Source organism: Pelophylax lessonae (assembly GCF_965119305.1).
Source record: "Pelophylax lessonae genome assembly, chromosome: 11".
NCBI lineage: Eukaryota > Metazoa > Chordata > Amphibia > Anura > Ranidae > Pelophylax > Pelophylax lessonae.
Window position 1 is genome coordinate 67,661,430 of NC_138778.1, and position 18,721 is coordinate 67,680,150.

The 18,721-nt window shown below is 42.3% G+C and overlaps 1 protein-coding gene across 1 annotated transcript in view; it reads right to left on the reverse strand.

Annotated features, from left to right (window-relative positions):
- Positions 1–18,721, reverse strand: part of SPHK1 (sphingosine kinase 1) — a 91,930-nt gene that overhangs the window by 42,237 nt on the left and 30,972 nt on the right. Inside the window, exons 2-4 of the mRNA XM_082271697.1 lie at positions 10,623–10,769; positions 4,926–5,020; positions 4,721–4,836 (exon numbers count right to left, since the gene is read on the reverse strand). Coding sequence (XP_082127823.1) covers positions 4,721–4,836; positions 4,926–5,020; positions 10,623–10,769 — 358 coding nt within the window. The remainder of the gene's footprint in view (positions 1–4,720; positions 4,837–4,925; positions 5,021–10,622; positions 10,770–18,721) is intronic.

Genomic DNA, 18,721 nt, shown 5'->3' on the forward strand with positions numbered 1-18,721 from the left:
TCTGTGATGTCATCATGGAGGAGTGGAAGAGGACTTCAGTAGCAACCTGTGCAGCTCTGGTGAACTCCATGCCCAAGAAGGTTAAGGCAGTGCTAGAAAATAAAGGTGGCCACACAAAATATTGACATTTTGGGCCCATTTGGGGTGTATTCACTTTTGTTGCCAACAGTTTAGACATCAATGGCTGTGTGTTGGGTTATTTTGAGGGGACAGCAAATTTACACTGTTTTTTTTTTTTTTTTTAATTTATAAAGTTTATTGATTACAACCAGGTACAGGTAATTCAAAAAGTCATTAATTAGGGTTTAGCATCATCACATACGCAAATCAACCCCCCCCCCTTAAGTACCCTAGAGAGAGAAAAAGAAACCCCTCACTGGTATGCAACCCTTTCTTTTTTTTTTCTTTCTTTCCTTTTAGTAGGCAAAAAGGTCTACCATTAGGATCAAAGTAAGAAAAGAAAGAGAGAAAGAGAAGAAAGAAAATAGTAATAAAAGAGAAGAAAAAAAATAAAACACCTGAAGAAGGGGACCTATATCCCCAGGCCATATTTGACCCTGCCATCAGACCTTAGGTATGACTATCTGTTCTTTTAATTTATAATCAATCCACCATCAGACGAGCCCCCTCTCTGGAAGTTGAGGGTAAAGGTGATGGACTAGCCAAGCAAGTCTCCAGATCTAAACCCTATTGAGCATCTATGGGACATCCTCAAACAGAAGGTGGAGGAGCAAAATGTCTCTAACATCCACCAGCTCCGTGATGTCATCATGGAGGAGTTTAACCGCTTGCCGACCGCCGCAAGTAGATATACTGCGGCGGTCAGCCCCGGCCAGGCAAAGTGACGTATATATACGTCACTAGCCTGTGACCGGTTTGTGAGCCAATAGCGGGCGAGCGCGCGCCCGCCGCGGCTCGTTCTCGGAGGAGTCCGCGCGTGTGACCGGCGGACCCGATGTCCGCCGGTCACACTACGATCATCGGTAGAGCGGGAGAAAGGCGGGCAGCTTATGTAAACAAGCCGCCTGTCATTCTCCCCTTTGTAAAAATGGAGATCAGATGTTGATCTCCGTTTTTACAATAGGAGACATGTCCCATCACAGTTAGTTAACATCCACCAGCTCTGTGATGTCATCATGGAGGAGTGGAAGAGGACTTCAGTAGCAACCTGTGCAGCTCTGGTGAACTCCATGCCCAAGAAGGTTAAGGCAGTGCTAGAAAATAAAGGTGGCCACACAAAATATTGATATTTTGGGCCCATTTGGGGTGTACTCACTTTTGTTGCCAGCAGTTTAGACATCAATGGCTGTGTGTTGGGTTATTTTGAGGGGACAGCAAATTTACACTGTTATACAAGCTGTACACTCACTACTTTACATTGTAGCAAAGTGTAATTTCTTCAGTGTTGTCACATGAAAAGATATAATAAAATATTTACAAAAATGTGAGGGGTGTACTCACTTTTGTGAGATACTGTATTTACTTGACACAAAGCCATCTTTTCTATATTTTACAAAAAAGTTGTTGAATTACAGTATATACAGTATGGACACAATTGAGAGTTGAGGTATGTGTGAAGAACATGGCCCAAACAAACTATGTAAAGTGTATCAAAAGCTGGAGTTCAGCTTTAAAACTGCAACATAGATACCAAACATGTTAAGCCTTAGGCCCCGTTCACACTGGGGCGATCCGACTTCCCGGGGCGACCTCCGAGGTCGCGGTGCGAGCAGCGCGCCGCGACCTTGGAGCGGCCGGCACGGACTTCATAACATTGAAGTCTATGACGGTCGCTCCGGGTCGCCCCAAAGAGGCTACGGACCCTTTTTCTAAGTCGGAGCGACTTGTGTCGCTCCTATTAGAACGGGTCCGCAGCTTCCCTACGGAAGGCGACCTACGGCGACCTGTGAGGCGACCAGGTTGCCTCACAGGTCGCCCCAGTGTGAACGGGGACTTAAAATTGTAAAAAAAAAAAACTATGGTGCCAAAAATTCCCCATAGGCAGTGCAATAAAAGCCTTTACAGGTTATCAGTTTAGAGTTAACTGTGAATTATAGCCCTAAGAATTAATTGTTCTCACTTGCGATAATACCTTATATGTTTGGTGTAATTTATGTTTATACACATGTGCTTGCCGATGATGCACATTTGATTTGCAGTGTGTTTGGGGGGTGCTGTCTTTTTTTTTATTATTTTATTTTCTTTCTTTTTTAACTTTATCACAATCCCCCTATGTCAGTCATGTCCAAAGTCCGACCCGTGGGCCACTTGCGGCCCGTCCTTTACTTTCATACGGCCCCCAGAGACACCGCTGATCAATGTCTCTCTCTCTGAGACATCGCACATCCCCACCCCGATGCCGCTGCAATGATTCGGGGGCGGGGCCTCTGGCCTCCCTCGGCAGCTCCCGAGTCCCGCCAAGTCCCGCTTCGCCCCCGCTCTGCTCTATGTGCCTGGCGCCGCCCACGACTGCGCGGGAGTGCAGAAGGAATTTGAAATCTGCATTCCTTCTCTCCTTCACCGCACAGCCACACAGCCACCTGTAGAAGCCGTGTGGAGCTGACCCAGGCGGTGTCATCCCTTCTACTGCCTGTCTAGTAAGTGTGATTTTATCCATAAAGCACTGATGCTTTTTATTTCATATATATATATATATATATATATATATATATATATATATATATATATATATATATACATACATACATACATACATATACACACCGTATTTATCGTCGTATAACACGCACTTTTTCCTCCTAAAAATGGAGGAAAAAGTAACAGTGCGTGTTATACGCCGATGTAAAAAAAAAAAAGTCCAGGAAGCAGCCCCGAGAGGTAGAAGGGGGTGGGTGGCGTCGAGGAGAAGGAAGGACGCGCTGTCATCAGAAGTCCCGCCTCCTATGCCGACGTCTATGATAGGCGCCGGGACTTCCGATGACAGAGCGTCCTTCCTTCTCCTCTGCCCCGCCCCCTCTCTACCTCTCGGCGCTGCTTCCTGGACTTTTTTAAAAGTGATTCGGATAGTGTCAATGGCGCTGGCGAGGCTGCAATTAAGGGCACTGCGCTGGCGAGGCGGCAATTATGGGCACTGCGCTGGCGAGGCTGCATGTATGGACACTGCGTTGGCGAGGCTGCAATTATGGGCACTGCACTGGTGAGGCTGCATGTATGGGCACTGCACTGTCGAGGCTGTATGTATGGGCACTGCGCTGGGGAGGCTGCAATTATGGGCACTGCGCTGGCGAGGCTGCATGTATGGACACTGCGTTGGCGAGGCTGCAATTATGGGCACTGCACTGGTGAGGCTGCAATTATGGGCACTGCACTGTCGAGGCTGTATGTATGGGCACTGCGCTGGGGAGGCTGCAATTATGGGCACTGCGCTGGGGAGGCTGCAATTATGGGCACTGCACTGTCGAGGCTGTATGTATGGGCACTGCGCTGGGGAGGCTGCAATTATGGGCACTGCGCTGGGGAGGCTGCATATATAGGCACTGCGCTGGTGAGGCTGCATTCGTGGGCACTGCGCTAATGATTGTATCTAATTTTTAATGTCAGGCAAAATGGTCGGCCCTCACGCATGTTCACTTCATCAAGTCTGGCCCTCTTTGAAAAAGGTTTTGACACCACTGCCCTATGTGATAGCATTGGGCAGGTGATAGGTACTCTTTATGGAGACATTGGGGTTCTATTAGCAGCGCCACAGCAATCATGGATGCAGTGCAAAGGCTCCTGCAGACATTCTCCCAGCCTTTAGGTCCATATGGACATACTGTTTTGGGGCAGGAGGATATAAACACCAAACTGCAGGTACAGTGATATCACCACACTTGTGCTTCATTGAGATCTACATGTCCCTTTTAGTCTTTTTCAATTCACAGATCCTTCTGACCTGATCTGTGAATGGATACCGCAGTTGTGTGGGCATAGCCATGCCAAGTTTAAAAGAAAACACTTATGTGCAGGGAGAAGCACCGCACCATTCAGTTAAGTGGGAGATTGGGGGAATGTGTCCATTTTTATGTTACACTTTCAGGCCCCTTTCCCACTTGTGTGACTTGTCCTGCGACTTGGGACTGCAAAGTCACATGACAAGTCGTACTCCATGATTTCCAGAGTACTGTTTATATCTGTGCGACTTCAAAGAAGTCCCTGCACTATTTTGGTCCAACTTTGATTCGTTTTGAGATCCATAGACCTCAAGATCAAGAAGTCCAGTCAAAATCATGGCAAAATCACGCAACTTTTAGGACGCACAAGTGTGAAAGGGGCCTAAATATGGGTATATCATGACACATGTTCTAAAGGTTGACTGTTCCTTTTAAAGAAATGTACATACAGCTATAAAAATGTATTTCTTCTGCACCCAGCTAGACAGTGCAGGAGGTGATACGAGGGACTGGGCATGGCTTTTACCATTTTTTGTCAAAGCGCCTACAATCAGAGTAATCTACTGTTATTCAAAAGGGCTGTTGACAAAACAGGGCATATCACTGATGCTGACATCTAAGACAGCAGCAGCAAGGGTGACAACACTGCAGAATAAAGAACGTTGTCACGCAATCAAAGGGTCTTTCCAGTGGTTCTACTGGCAGGGTCAAAACATAATCACAAAATGTTGCAAGGGGTACATAGTCAAATCCAGAGCCTAATATTACTGGCATGGGTGGTCTATATGAAATATGTGAATTTATAGTTTGACCATAGTCCTACTTACCCAGAATAACAATTGACAGATGCAGCTAGAGCATTTCCTGAACCGCCTGGAAGGACAGCAAGGGGCTTTTTAATAGCATCCGCCCAATCCTGTCGTGCCATTAACCCATTAATGACCTGGTAATAAAGAGTGAAAATTATAGTTTAGGCATGAAAGTCAAACTGGCAAATTAAGTTAATAGTAAAGAAAATGTTAAAAGGGATACCTCATATATGAGTCCATCTCCTGACATTACTGCAATCACATCCCAGCTAGACAGGTCCTGGTCACGTACCACCTCATAAGCCTGGTTGGGCCTCTCTGTCAAGTTAGGAGACATAAATGATTTCTTGTTAAGCAATAAAGAAATCCTGCTTGATTGGGGACATGGCATTTTGTGAAAATGAACATTTAAACACCTGCTTAACATTGCTCTAGAGTTCTGTTTATGTTGCCCAAGGTACATGTAAACCATATGATGCTCTGTCCTAACAAATGTTCCCTGGACAGGAAATGAGGGCGAATTTCTTTAATGGGGACACTAATAAAATCCTGACAGAGCTTTCAGTCTATTCCCATATTATCCAACCCTCTATCCACTAAAAATAGTACAGCTGGAGTTCTTCTTAAAGGTAAACCTGTCAGGAGAGAAATTCAGGGGTTCCCATTGCTCGCCTCTTTTGCAAATTGATAGTTGCCTGGCTGTTCTGCGAACACATTGAATTCTATATTCAGATATCCGTATTTTCATACTTGTTTCAGGTCAAATGACATGACGTATAAAAGCAATGCAACTAGCAATTTTAGGAGTGGTCAGCAGTAAAATACTCCACATTTTACCTCTTTCCTAGATGCCTACGTCAAATTTAGCAGTGCCAGCATAGGTCATTTAACCACTTAAGGACCAAGCTTACTTCTGACACTTGTTGTTTACAAGCTAAAATCAGTATTTTTTGCTAGAAAATTACTTAGAACCCCCCAAAAATTATATATATATATATATATATATATATATATATATATACACACATTTTTTTTTTTTTTTTAGCAAAGACTCTTGAGAATAAAATGGCGTCGTTGAAAAATTTTATGTCACACTGTATTTGTGCAGCAGTCTTTCAAACTCAATTTTTATAAATATTACACTTTACTGAATTTAAAAAAAACTAAACAGTAAAGTTAGCCCAATTTTTTTGTACATTGTGAAAGATGATGAGTAAATAGATACCCAACATGTTATTGTTTAAAACTGCGCACACTCGTGAAATGGCGACAATCTACGGTACTTAAAAATCTCCATAGGCGACACTTTAAAAAATTTTAACGGTTACCAGTTCAGTTACAGAGGAGGTCTTTGCTAGAATTATTGCTCTTGCTCTGAAGATCACAGTGATATCTCACATGTGTGATTTGAAAACCGTTAACATTTGAAGGCACGACTTAAGTATGCGTTTTCTTTGGTGTCCGAGCATGCAGGGGTACTTTACATTTTTTTTTTTTCCTATTTATTATTTTAACTGTCCCTTTTTAAAAAAAAAAAAATACGAAAACTTTTATAGCTGTCACAAGGAATGTAAACATCCCTTGTGACAGTAATAGGCAGTGATAGGTACTCTTAATGGAGGGATTTGTGGTCTAAAAGACTCCAAATCCCTCCATTGCACTTAAAGTATTCAAAACCCCAAAAATCAGCATCTCTTAATACTGTCATTTTTTTAAATCTGCGCCATTGGCAGCCGAGTAAACTGGAAAGGACGTTGCTTCCGGGTTACTACATCGGAGACCCACGCAAAGCCGAATCGGGCTTCGTTCGGGACTTTGACCAGCTGGCGGACATGTCATGGGTCTCCCGGTGGGACAGGGAAATGTTTGCTCCCGCTCCTTGTGAGAACAGTCGAGCGGCTGCTGAGCCGCATCGGTTGTTATCTCCAGAAAGCCGACCGCCAGCTCTAAAAACGGTACCGGGTTTTAGCCTCTAGCTGCAGTCATCACCCCAGTAAAACCACTTCTTCAAACCGATGTACAGGTACGTCAGTTTGCGGGTAGTGGTTAACTTGACAATAACTATAGGACTAATTTGCACACCAAAATAATTGTTGTAACAGGAACCGCGACCCACACTGTGCTTGTGGACTTTCATCAGTATACCGCTTCCTCCTAGTCTTAAACATAGATATCAAATCCTAGCCGCCCCCATACAAAGCTAGCCGACAACTTAGCTTGTACAAGTTAAGGAACCTTCTCCTTTATTTAACATTCTCACACAGTTTATATACAGCATGGACATCCCCCTCCTGATCAAATTACCCCATCAGGTCAGGGGTTGCTTGATTACATTATCATATGCAGATGAAATTGTATACAGAAATATAATTAACCTGAACTAATTATCTAGCCATCTGGACAGAAACAATATGTGAGTTCATTAACAATGGGACAGACAGGCTTAACGGAATCCACATCACACTTCAATACACAGACAATAGGAAGAGACCGCCAGTGACAGACTGTCCATCTCTGACACTGAAGAACATGGAACATAGGCCAATGTGATTAGCTCTTTCAATGAACATGTTCAGAATCAAAACAGGCCAGGAATAGTCCTCACATATTTCTCGAGATACATGAAAATTACTGTCCCACTTGAAGCAATCCAAACCATATTCTCAGTGTCCATTAAATAGCTGTCTTTCACTCCCAGTGATGGGGAGTCCTGTCACAATTGTTTTAATTTTTTTGTAATAGTTTAACTAACAATTACACTTTAAAATATATGGCATTGCAAACCCCACTGCAGCCAAAGATGACAGTGCTCATTTGTAGGCTAAAGGCTTGTTTTGCCAATGAAGCCTCAGCCTGCATGTAGTCAGTGGGGGAGATTTGCTAAAACTGGTGCACATAGAATCTGGTGCAGCTGTGCATAGTAACCAGTTTCTAGGTTTTATTGTCAAAGCTTAAGGCTCACTTTGGGTTCACAAAGGTCCGGCTGCAATTTGCAGTCCAGTGTCCTATGCGTTTGTGTTCTCTGGTTCAAGTGCAAATTTTTCCTTGAATTCGCACCTGAACTGGACCCAAAAACACACAGGACACTTTTCAAATTCACACAGCAGCCACCCCGGACATGTAAGAAATGGCTCCATTGAAAGCCTGTCATACTCACGTTATGCGAATTGGATGGGGTGTAACACGCATCCAATTCGCATATATGTGAACCCAGCCTTACTGAACAAAGTGAAGTTAGAAGTTATTTGACTACGATGCACAGCTGCATCAGATTCTGTGTGTATCCCTCTTAAGTACAAATCGCCAGCACGCAACAAAAAGTTTATAGACAGACTGCTGTTTAACTACCTCTGTCTCCTAAAAATTTGCAAGGGAGACTCATATCTGCCTGTAGGCAGGGCCTAAAGTGTTTTATATGTGGTTAATTCAAGGGTTAATTCCGTGACATTGGGGTCTCTGTGGATAGAGGTGTGTTGTCCTGAGGTTGAGTCACTTTCCTTTAGAGAGAATATACAGTGCCTTGAAAACAGGATTATACAATACCTCTTGAAATTTTCCAAATTTTTTCATCTTACAAACCAAAAATGTAAATGTATTTTTTGGGGATTTTAGGTGATAGACCAACACAAAGTGGCACATAATTGTGAAGTGGAAGGAAAATGATAAATGGTTTTCAAAATGTTTTACAAATAAATATCTAAAAAGTGTGGCATGCATTTGTATTCAGTCCCCTTTGCTCTGCTACCCCAAACTAAAATCTAGTGGAACCAGTTGCCTTCAGAAGTCTACCTGTGCGTAGTTTATTCCCAGTATACCTGTAAATACAGCTATTCTGTAAGGCCCTCAGAGATTTGTTAGAGAACCTTAGTGAACAAACAACATAATGAAGGCCAAGGGACACACCAGACAGGTCAGGGATAAAGTTGTGGAAAAGTTTAAATCAGCATTTTAAAAAATATCCCAAGCTTTGAACATCTCACAGAACACTGTTCAATCCATCATCCGAAAATGGAAAGAGTATGGCACAACTGCAAACCTACCAAGACATGGCCGTCCACCTAAACTGACAAGCCGATCAATCAATTAATCAGAGAAGCAGCCAAGAGGCCCATGGTATCTCTGGAGGAGCTGCAGAGATCCACAGCTCAGGTGGGAGAATCTGTCCACAGGACAACTATTAGTCATGCGCTCCACAAATCTGGCCTTTATAGAAGAGTGAGTGGCAAGAAGAAACCATTGTTGAAAGAAAGCCATAAGAAGTCCCATTTGCAGTTTGCAAGAAGCCATGTGGGGGAAACAGCAAACATGTGGAAGAAGGTGCTCTGGTCAGATGAGACCAAAATGTAACTTTTTGGCCGGATCACAAATTATATGTACATTTCCCACCAAGGAAAAATAAAATCTCCTTATCCTTGGTGGGAATCGCACACAATTTTTGTGATCACGTACGTTTCTTTCTAGATTCTTTTTCTTTTTATCACAGTTGTTATATTATTTTAGCGCTGGGCTTTTATGAGGGATTTTCTTCATTATTTTATTGGTTACTGGGAATTTATGTTGGGGTAATTTGAGTTAACTTTCTGATTTTAAAGCTGAACTTCAGGCAAAAAAAACTTTTATTGAAATATATATATTTTTTTATTAGTCACAAAGGACATACATTTACTGTTGTGTACCAAATGCCTTTACAAACCCTGTTATTACCATACAATAGTAGCAGTGACATCCTCACTTCGCTTTACACATGACTATGCAGGGAGCAGAGCTGTGGGAGGGACCCAGTAGGTTGCAACCACTACAGGCTGCCCACAGAAAACTACAGGAGGGGGTGGAGACTAGACCTGTCACCTGTACAAGGAGAGAGAATAGCAGTGACCTGGTCTTTATTGCAGCAATTTCCTGCGCAGAGGTAAACTTTCACATTGCATTAATATACAGATTTGATAAAAAAATACACAAAGCACACCAAGATTCAAGCAAGAGAGTCTTGTATTTAGGCAATGTGGTGTGCTTATCCTGGAGTTTAGCTTTAATAGAGTTGCTAGATAATATACATAACTCACTGATTCCACTTGTTGTTTGGCACTGCTCTTTGACTTTTTAATTTAGTGTTGCCTTAACTTTTAATTTTCTGTGTACCGTATATACTCGAGTATAAGCCGAGTTTTTCAGCACATTTTTTGTGCTGAAAATGTCCCCCTCGGCTTATACTCGAGTAAAAAAAAAAAAAAAACAAGTTCCCGGCCGCTCCGACGTGTTTAAGATTTAAAAATGGCGCCGCCCGGCGTATACTTGTCACCGCGCATGCGCCGCCACCGCTCGGGACAGGCCGGGAATAGCTGAACGTATACCAGCTTTCCCGAGCGGCGGTGGCGTGTGCGCAATGACGTGTCGGCGCCGGGCGGCGCCATTTTTAAAATGAAGGCGTCTCTGGAACAGGTAAGTGAACCACAGCCACTAGTATGCCCGCAACCCTGCATCCTCTTGTACCATGCTTGCCACCCTGAATTCTCCTGTACATGCCAGCCACACTGCATTCTCCTGTACCATGCTTGCCACCCTGAATTCTCCTGTACCATGCCAGCCACACTGCATTCTCCTGTACCATGCCAGCCACCCTGCATTCTACTGTACCATGCCTGCCACCCTGCATTCTCCTGTACCATGCCCACCACCCTGCATTCTCACCCTAGGCTTATACTCGAGTCAATCATTTTTCCCATCTTTTTGTGGTAAAAGTAGGGGCCTCGGCTTATACTCGGGTCGGCTTATACTCGAGTATATACAGTAAATATATTTGCTGTTGGTCACTGCTCATGATCTCAAGAGCTTCTTTCCCAGGTTTAGGTTGAAGTTATAATATCATAACTACAAAGATTTAGCCTCTTTGTCAACTTTCATTCTCCCTGCCCCTTCGTACCTGTCACCAGCAAAGTGAAATGGGCATTAGCTTCTGTCAACATAGGCATGACTTGGGTCTCAAATAGAGTTAGAGCCTTTCCTGTTCCACCAAAAGGGTTTACCAAAACAAGAACATGGACTCCTGATGGCACGAGGCATGGCTGTCCTGTAAATGATAAAGAAGATATAATGAATTAAGTACAAAAATATACAAAAAAGGAATCTCCGATATAGACATTATTCCATGAGTGAATTTCCATTCTTAGCACCGATTCAACTCAAACACTTTCTATTAAGTAGAATGAATACTTAAAAGAAAGCTAAATTGGATATACTTTATCAGCCATTTTTTAATCTTCTTTTTTAATTTCTATACTCATTTACGTTCAATGTTGATAAAATACTGTATATCATTGTAATATACAACATCTATGTATTCAAAGTGCAGGAGTTCAAAAGTAATGAACAATCTTATGTAATACACGAAAAAAAAGTTGTTGCAACAAGAATAATGGCTGTAGTGCTTTGGTGTACAAGTGTACACAAACACCATAAATATGCAGTCCATCAGTGAATGGTGGTGGAGTATACATAAATGTGTATCCTCCGAGGTGGTCACGGAGATGTTTACCACCACATCGACATCATATAAAACGGATAATATTAGTTGAAATAATAGTCAAGATGGAAAGGGTTGAGTAAGGGGGGTGTCAACAATGTGCCAAATCCTTCAGCAATCTGGGTAAAGGCCTGTACACACGATTGTAAAAAAAAAAACATACCAATAGCAAATCGTATGTTAATCATTAGAAAACCGCTTTCGTCTGAAATTTTCAGGGACAAACATGAAAATTTTTCTCGTACGATACCAGATCATACGATTTTCATTTAATCAGAAAAGTTTTTGTCCGAAAATACAATACTAATATAATACAATACAGGACATCATTTCCAAATTTTTCTTCTGTCGTATGAAAATTTGCATTCTTTACTCTTCATTTTTTATCTGGAGACTAGCATGCAAAAAAAAAAGCGGACGATCATTCATCCGATAATCTCATCATATGTACTAGGCTTAAGTATAGAATGATATCAGCATTGAGAGATAGAAGCTATTGAAAAAAGTGGATTAGAAAAGGTGTCAACATGATTCCCATGGGGACCAGGTTTTGGCTTAGGTATGTAAGGAGCTGTTTAGCTGTATTGTAAGATATTGCACATTATGGATACCATAAATGCATTTTTATAGATCAGATTTGGATGGTGCGGCTAAGTGTCTCCATTTCAGTGCTATTAAACATCTTGCATCAGTCAAGAAGTGGTTCATTAGTTTAATGGAGTATCTAGGCAGTTACAGGTAGCCTAGAGGGAGTGAACTGGTTCGAAAGGAATGGATTAGCAAATTAATTTGTCTGTTGTCTAAGAGGAATTTGAATGTTTGCTAAAAAAAAGTTTTGTTTTGGAGCATTCCCAGTATATGTGGTACAGGGTATCTATATGGGTATTCTATCTCCAGCAAGTAGAGGGAATGATTACTGTGTGAAGGAACTCAACAATGCAGTACCAATGATAGAGAATTTTGTACAGTTTTTGATTTTAAGAGTTTTACTCCATCTATCCCCTCAATCTAGTTCAAGTTCACAATCTAGAGAACTTTCCAATTTAGGTATACAGCATATTTGGATTTGGGGGTATGGGTTGGTAATCATGGTCTATATGTAATGGTAGATGTATCTTATTAAATGGTTGCTTGAAGGGGGTTTAAGGCAGAGTTCCTCGAAGGGGGACAACCTGGAAGGCTTCAAATTCTTTACATGGACTGGGCATAATGCTTGATTTTGAGATAACTGAAAAAAGATTTAGGTTAGAGGTGGTTTACAGCTCCTGAAATGACAGAATTGGTGCACTCATTTATGCCATTGCCAAATGCCTTTATCAGCCATTTTAAAGAACCAAGTACTACACTACTATCCCATAGGAGATGAGCTCTACATTTAGAACAAAATCTGTCAAGGGAGGAATATAGAAGCATACATGTTTAACCTTTCCTTATGAAAATGCTAGCTGTCTGGCTGTCATTCTTATCCTCTGGCATCATGCTTTTAAAGATAAATGTTCTGGCTTTTATGCCAATCTAGGCTCCACTGCTTCGGTAGTCACTGACATGAAACACTCATACAGTCAGAAAAGTCTTGAAGCCCAACTTCAGCCAGAGACAGGTAGGTGTGTAAGCTTGGCCATAAGTAGATGCAACTATAGAAACCTACCACGACAGCTTTCAGATTAAACAGGAAAAATTGAGAGCAGACGATTCACATGCAGGCACATAAGAGGGGTAGAAATAGAATTTACTGTAAAATAGCAGGCAGGTTGGTAACTTTAAGAAACAAAATAGTTATGGATTTATCTAACAGCAGCTTTAAGCCAACTATGGATGGCTCGAATCATGTAAAGGTAGGCTGAATGTACCCAAGTTGATTGATCTATCAACTTGGGAACAATCAGCCTGCTGGATTTTTTATGCGATTATTACTGTTCTTATTATAGCATTAGCCCCGGTTCACACTACTGCGTGTGCGGGGTTCGCATGTCATGTCGGAGCGCACTGCTCCGACATGACATGCGATCAGCTGTGCGGTGCGAGTTTAGCCATACAGTTTGTATGGCTAAATTCGCACCGCACCCGCAGCAAACACGCACAGGAGGCATTTTTGCTGCCGCATCAGGATCGGATCGCACAGCGGTTCACACTTGTGCGATCCGATCCTGTGCAAACTGCACGATCGCACTGCGATATGCGATCAAACTGGGGGTGTCGTTAAGATTACATTGACACCCCCAGCGGATCGCATATGGCAGTGTGAACTGCCGGGGGTGCGTGTGCGATGCGGGAACAGGCTGCGAATTCGCAGCCTTCCCGCATCGCATCAGTGTGAACCGAGCCTGAATCACAGTGTTCTCCTGGTGGGGATGGTTTCCCCATACTGGGAGAACACAATAGCTCCACAGGAGGGATTGAGGTGTCAACACCCATGGTTACAGGAAAATTTGATCCGTCTTTGGCCGGCCTTAGGCTAGGTTCACACTCCAGCAGTCTTTCCAGCAATCTATGGCAGAATAAGCAGCAGCTTTTAGGCATTCAGGAGGCAACATGGCCAATTTGAATGGAACTAACTTGCCGCAATTGCAAACCCATGGACTTGAATTGATGAATTTGACAGGAGGTGCTACCTGTCAACTCAACACTAAATTTGCTGCAGCTGCAACAGGAGTATAGCCCCCCTCTGTCGCTGTGTGTTGTGAGGAGTAAAAACCTTGGCTCAACCACCGGTCTTTACTGCCTCTGGCTACACACATGACAGGCCTCACTGAACTAGACCAACTAGACCAGGGATCTCCAAACTACTGCCCTCCAGCTGTTGCAGGACTACACTACCCCCATGGGGCATTGTAAAACTCTGACATTCACAGACATGACTAGGCATGATAGGAATTGTAGTATCTGAACAACTGGAGGGCCATAGTTTGGAGACCCCTGAACTAGACCAAACCTCTGTTAATCTGGAATAAGAAACAACGTCAATAGTAAGTGATCACCTTTAGTATACACAACACAATCCATAGTCCAATAGTGGAAAATATACAACATGAAATAGCTCTACTTTCTCATAATCATTTCATAATTCATAATAATTTGATAATTCACCTCTATAATCCATCTGGCTAAACTTGAAGGAGTCAGAGAGATTACCATAGAGAGGAATTTTCTCAGCTGAACTGAACCATAGGCTGAGTTGTTAATACTTAATTTTGTAATTTAATTTCATTGCCCTGCATCAGTGACAGATCCTTCCTTCACGCAGCCCTCAGCGGTGTTATCAATATCTGTGCGAAACAGAGGTGCAGGGGCATACCTAGCACACCCAGGGATTCACAACCTCCCCCCCCCCCCCCCCGAAAATGACGCCACACTAAATTGTAGGTGTGGTAAAATTGCACTGACAGTGGGAGGGTCTTAAAGGGGCATAGTTAACCACTTAAGCCCTGGAAGATTTTACCCCCTTCCTGACCAGGGGGTATTTTGCGGTATTTAAAGGCACTGCGTGACTTTAATGGACAATTTCGCGGTCGTGCGGCGCTGTACCTAAACGAATTTGACGTCCTTTTTTTCCCACAAACAGAGCTTTCTTTTGGTGGTATTTGATCACCTGTGCGATTTTTTTATCATGCGCTATAAACAAAAAAAAGCGTCAATTTTGCAAAAATAACAATATTTTCACATTTTTTTATATGAAATTCCCCAAAAAAAATGTAAAAATCAAAATTTTTTAACATTTTCGGCCAATTTGTTTTATGCTACATATGTTTGGTAAAAAAAAAAAAAAAATCGCAAAAAGTGTATTTTGATTGGTTTGCGCAAAAGTTATCGTGTTTACTAACAAAAGGGAAAGATTTTTGTCATTTTTGTTGTTTTTTTTTAACGCGTAATGGCGGCAATCTGCGATTTTTTTGCGGTACTGCGACATTGCGGCGGACAGATCGGACCCTTGACTGACATTTTTGACACTTTTGGGGTTACCAGTGACATTTCTACAGTATTAAGTGCTATAAATATGCACTGTTACTGTAAAATTACACTGGCAGTGAAGGGGTTAACTTTATTTGAGAGGGAGGGGCTGTGTGTGTCCCTAGGGGCGTGATTCTAACTGTGATTGGCTGTGGCTTGAGGTGTTGGAACAATGATCAACGGTCCTACATAGTAGAACCGTATGATCATTGTTTCTACACAGGGGAGACTGACAGGCGCCTGCCTTTCTCCCTCTCCCCCGACGGCGCGTGCTCGCTCCCCAGAGCCTCACAGGCTAGCGACGTAGACCTACGCCGCTCTGCCTGTGAGGGGCTGACTGCCGCAGTAAATATACTGTGCGCAGTCGGCAAGTGGTTAAGTAAAACTTGAACCTACTCTCTATATACCGAGTGCACATTTGCCACAGTCCTTTTATCCATGAAATATGCTTTAACCACCTCAATAGCAGACACTTTCACCCCCTTCCTACCCAGGCCAATTTTCAGCTTCCACTCACACTTTGAATGCCAATTACTCAGTCATGCAACAGGGTAACCAAATTAAATATTTTTTATAATTTTTTGAGCAGATAGAGCTTTCTTTTAGTGGTATTTAATCACCAATGGGTTAATTTTATTTGTTTGCTCTATTAACATGATAAAAATGAAAAATTGTAAGAAAACACATTTTTCTATATTTCAGTTGTAAAATTTTGCAAATAGTTTAGTCTGTGTGAAAGAGTCTACAAACTATGGTATATACAGTATAGATATAAAAAATTGATCAATCCTGATGTACTGACATCCTCATCTCCTTTTTTGAGGCCCTAAAATGCCAGGACAGTACAAATACCCCCCAAACTACCCTTTTTTGGAAAGTAGACAGTCCAAGGTATTTAGTAAAAAGGCATGGTGAGTTTTTTGAAGTTGCAATTTTTTTGTCACAATTTTTGGAAAAATTAAGAAATTACATTCTTTTTTACCTACTGTCACCAGAGCAGTACAGTACATCATATAATTGAAGTGGCAGTGATAAGGGACACTGACTGGTGACAGTATAGATAAAAACAAATCAAACATTTTTTTTCTATTTTTTTTCTTTTTTACTATTTGTTTTTCATTTTTTCCAATTTTTTTTACATACTGTGACCAGAGCAGTACAGTGTCATCATAGTGACACTGTACTGCTCTTGAGATGTGATCAGGATTTTTTTCCACTATGATTGCTTTTTACAGTAACGATCTGATCCCTATTATAAGCAATCATTTTATGAGTGGCATCCATTCATGTGCCATTGTGTACTATTGTGATAGCTGTGATTGGCTACAGCGATCACAGGGTACAGGTCTGCTGTTATTGGCCCCTGTACTGTGTGATCATTGTGACCAATCACAGAGACCACAATAGTACACATTGAATGGCTATTAAAAAAAGCCATTGTGTACTACTGAGATGTGATCACTGTGATTGGTCACAGCAATCACATGGTACCAGGGACAGCCTGGTAAAACAATCTGTCTTCCACTCGCTGTGCGCCCCCGAGGTCATAAGACGTCCACCCAGAACAGGGAAGCTCCCGCCTGAAACATAGGATTACCGGATTTACTGCAGCTATCTATTGGGTTGTAGTAGGAGCAGTAGATTGTGTCTATTTTGGGCTATCATTGTGCGTGCCATAAACAGCATTTCTTCTGGAGCCTAGTATACCTTGGCCTATAGATGTGTGCAGCCTGTTGCATTAGGGTGTACACCCCAAAGCTCAAACACACATGCCTTTTTCTGCAGCCTCAGTTGCCCTGAACAGTGAATAAATGGGAAGTGATCTGTGCTGAGCAGTTTCCTGTTCACTCACAAACTGAAGCATAGTAAACACAGTTTGTGAGGGTGTTTACGGTGTTCATTCAGAAAAAGAAGGAGCTGGTAAACCACATATTGATCAGTCCCTTCTCCCACTCTCCACCCTGAAACATCCTCTGCAGCAGCAGCCAGATGGAGAGGAGAGGATGGAAGCCAGCAGCACTGCAGTGGTGCGGGAAGGCTGGGCAGTAGGGGGAATCGGCACTGCCCAGAGTGAATAGGGTGTGCTCAGCCACATCCCCTGCTCACGCCTATGCCTCGGCCAATGGTATACCTTAAATCAGGCATCACTAAATGGCGGACCGTGGTCCGGATCCGGACCCAGTTAATATCTCACCCGGACCCCTGCGGTCCCACCCTTTAGAGTCATTATGCCCACAGCCATCACCACTGCCATTCTCACAGAGCCAACAGCTGGAGGCAGGACAGCTATAGACAGAGGACGGGGGCTATCCAAGTTAACAAGCAGGCAAATATGCAGGGAGGTCATCGCACAAAAATGCGATTCGGACCTCGGCTGGAAGAATATTTTACTGACTGGACCTTTGTAAATTTTAATTCAATACCCCTGCCTTAAATGATAGTATTTTCTGCAATTAAAGAGTTAAATGGCTTTAAATGTGAATGAAGATGAATAGCGTGTCTTTCTGCAAATAAACTTTTAAATATGTATAAAGCAATGAATGAGAAGTTGAAAATGATTGTTAGGAGACACAGGTCCGGAATGCACAGGTGTGTGATCTGCATTGGGTGATACTGAAAGTTATAAACAATTGCTCAAGTATGAACCAGGCCCATGACTAATCTCGGAGGTACAGTACTCCGAGAAGGGTTTGGGAGATAATAAAGAACTAGTAATGAAGCAGATAGATCAGAGAGCAAAAGTCTGTCCCTGATGCGGTCACTGACCCTTTATTGTGACCCTCAGGAGGTCACTGACCAATCGGTTTGTACAGTTTCTGCTGAATGTGCCTGGGGAAAACCAGACTGACGAAGCAACTGGGTTACACAGCTGACATGCATATAGGAAAAGAGACATGAAGTGGCTACCAAGTAGAGTTAAAGTGGGCAAAAGGAAAAAAAAAAAAACTATTCAGAACAAATTTAGTACATATGTAAATATAAAAATTAGAAAAACCTATGCGATTTCCAAATTTTTATTTTGAAATTTTTGAAAAATTGAAAAATCATCGGCATAGGTTTGCTTTATTGGCGGCTCCTTCAGCTGCACATATTTACCTTTCCTACACTCCTCTGCCATTCTGAGCAAAGGATAACACTTGGTACTACGAAGAATGGGGAGCATGAGACTCATTCTACTTCTTCCCATGTGACAGCACTGACAATTGCTGATTGGCTGCTCAAGCACCAACATTGTTTGCAGTGGTTGGGGAGAGAGTCTCAGACCGCATGTAAGGTCTAAGCAGCCACCATCTCAAGAAAAGATAATCAAATAATTTCACAACCCCATTTGGAAAAAGCAAAACATTTTTTGCTATAGATTTTATTTTATATATTCTATTAGTTGTTTGACCTCTATCAGCAAAATTATTGGTAATATATTTGGTATTTATTTACATACTGTCAGTAGTAATCATGTTATCTGTCGTTTTAGGTTATGGGGCTTATCAGGAGCACACAGCCTGGAGGATGACAGCCCCTGAAAGCTTAGATGGGGAAACCCCACCTACAAC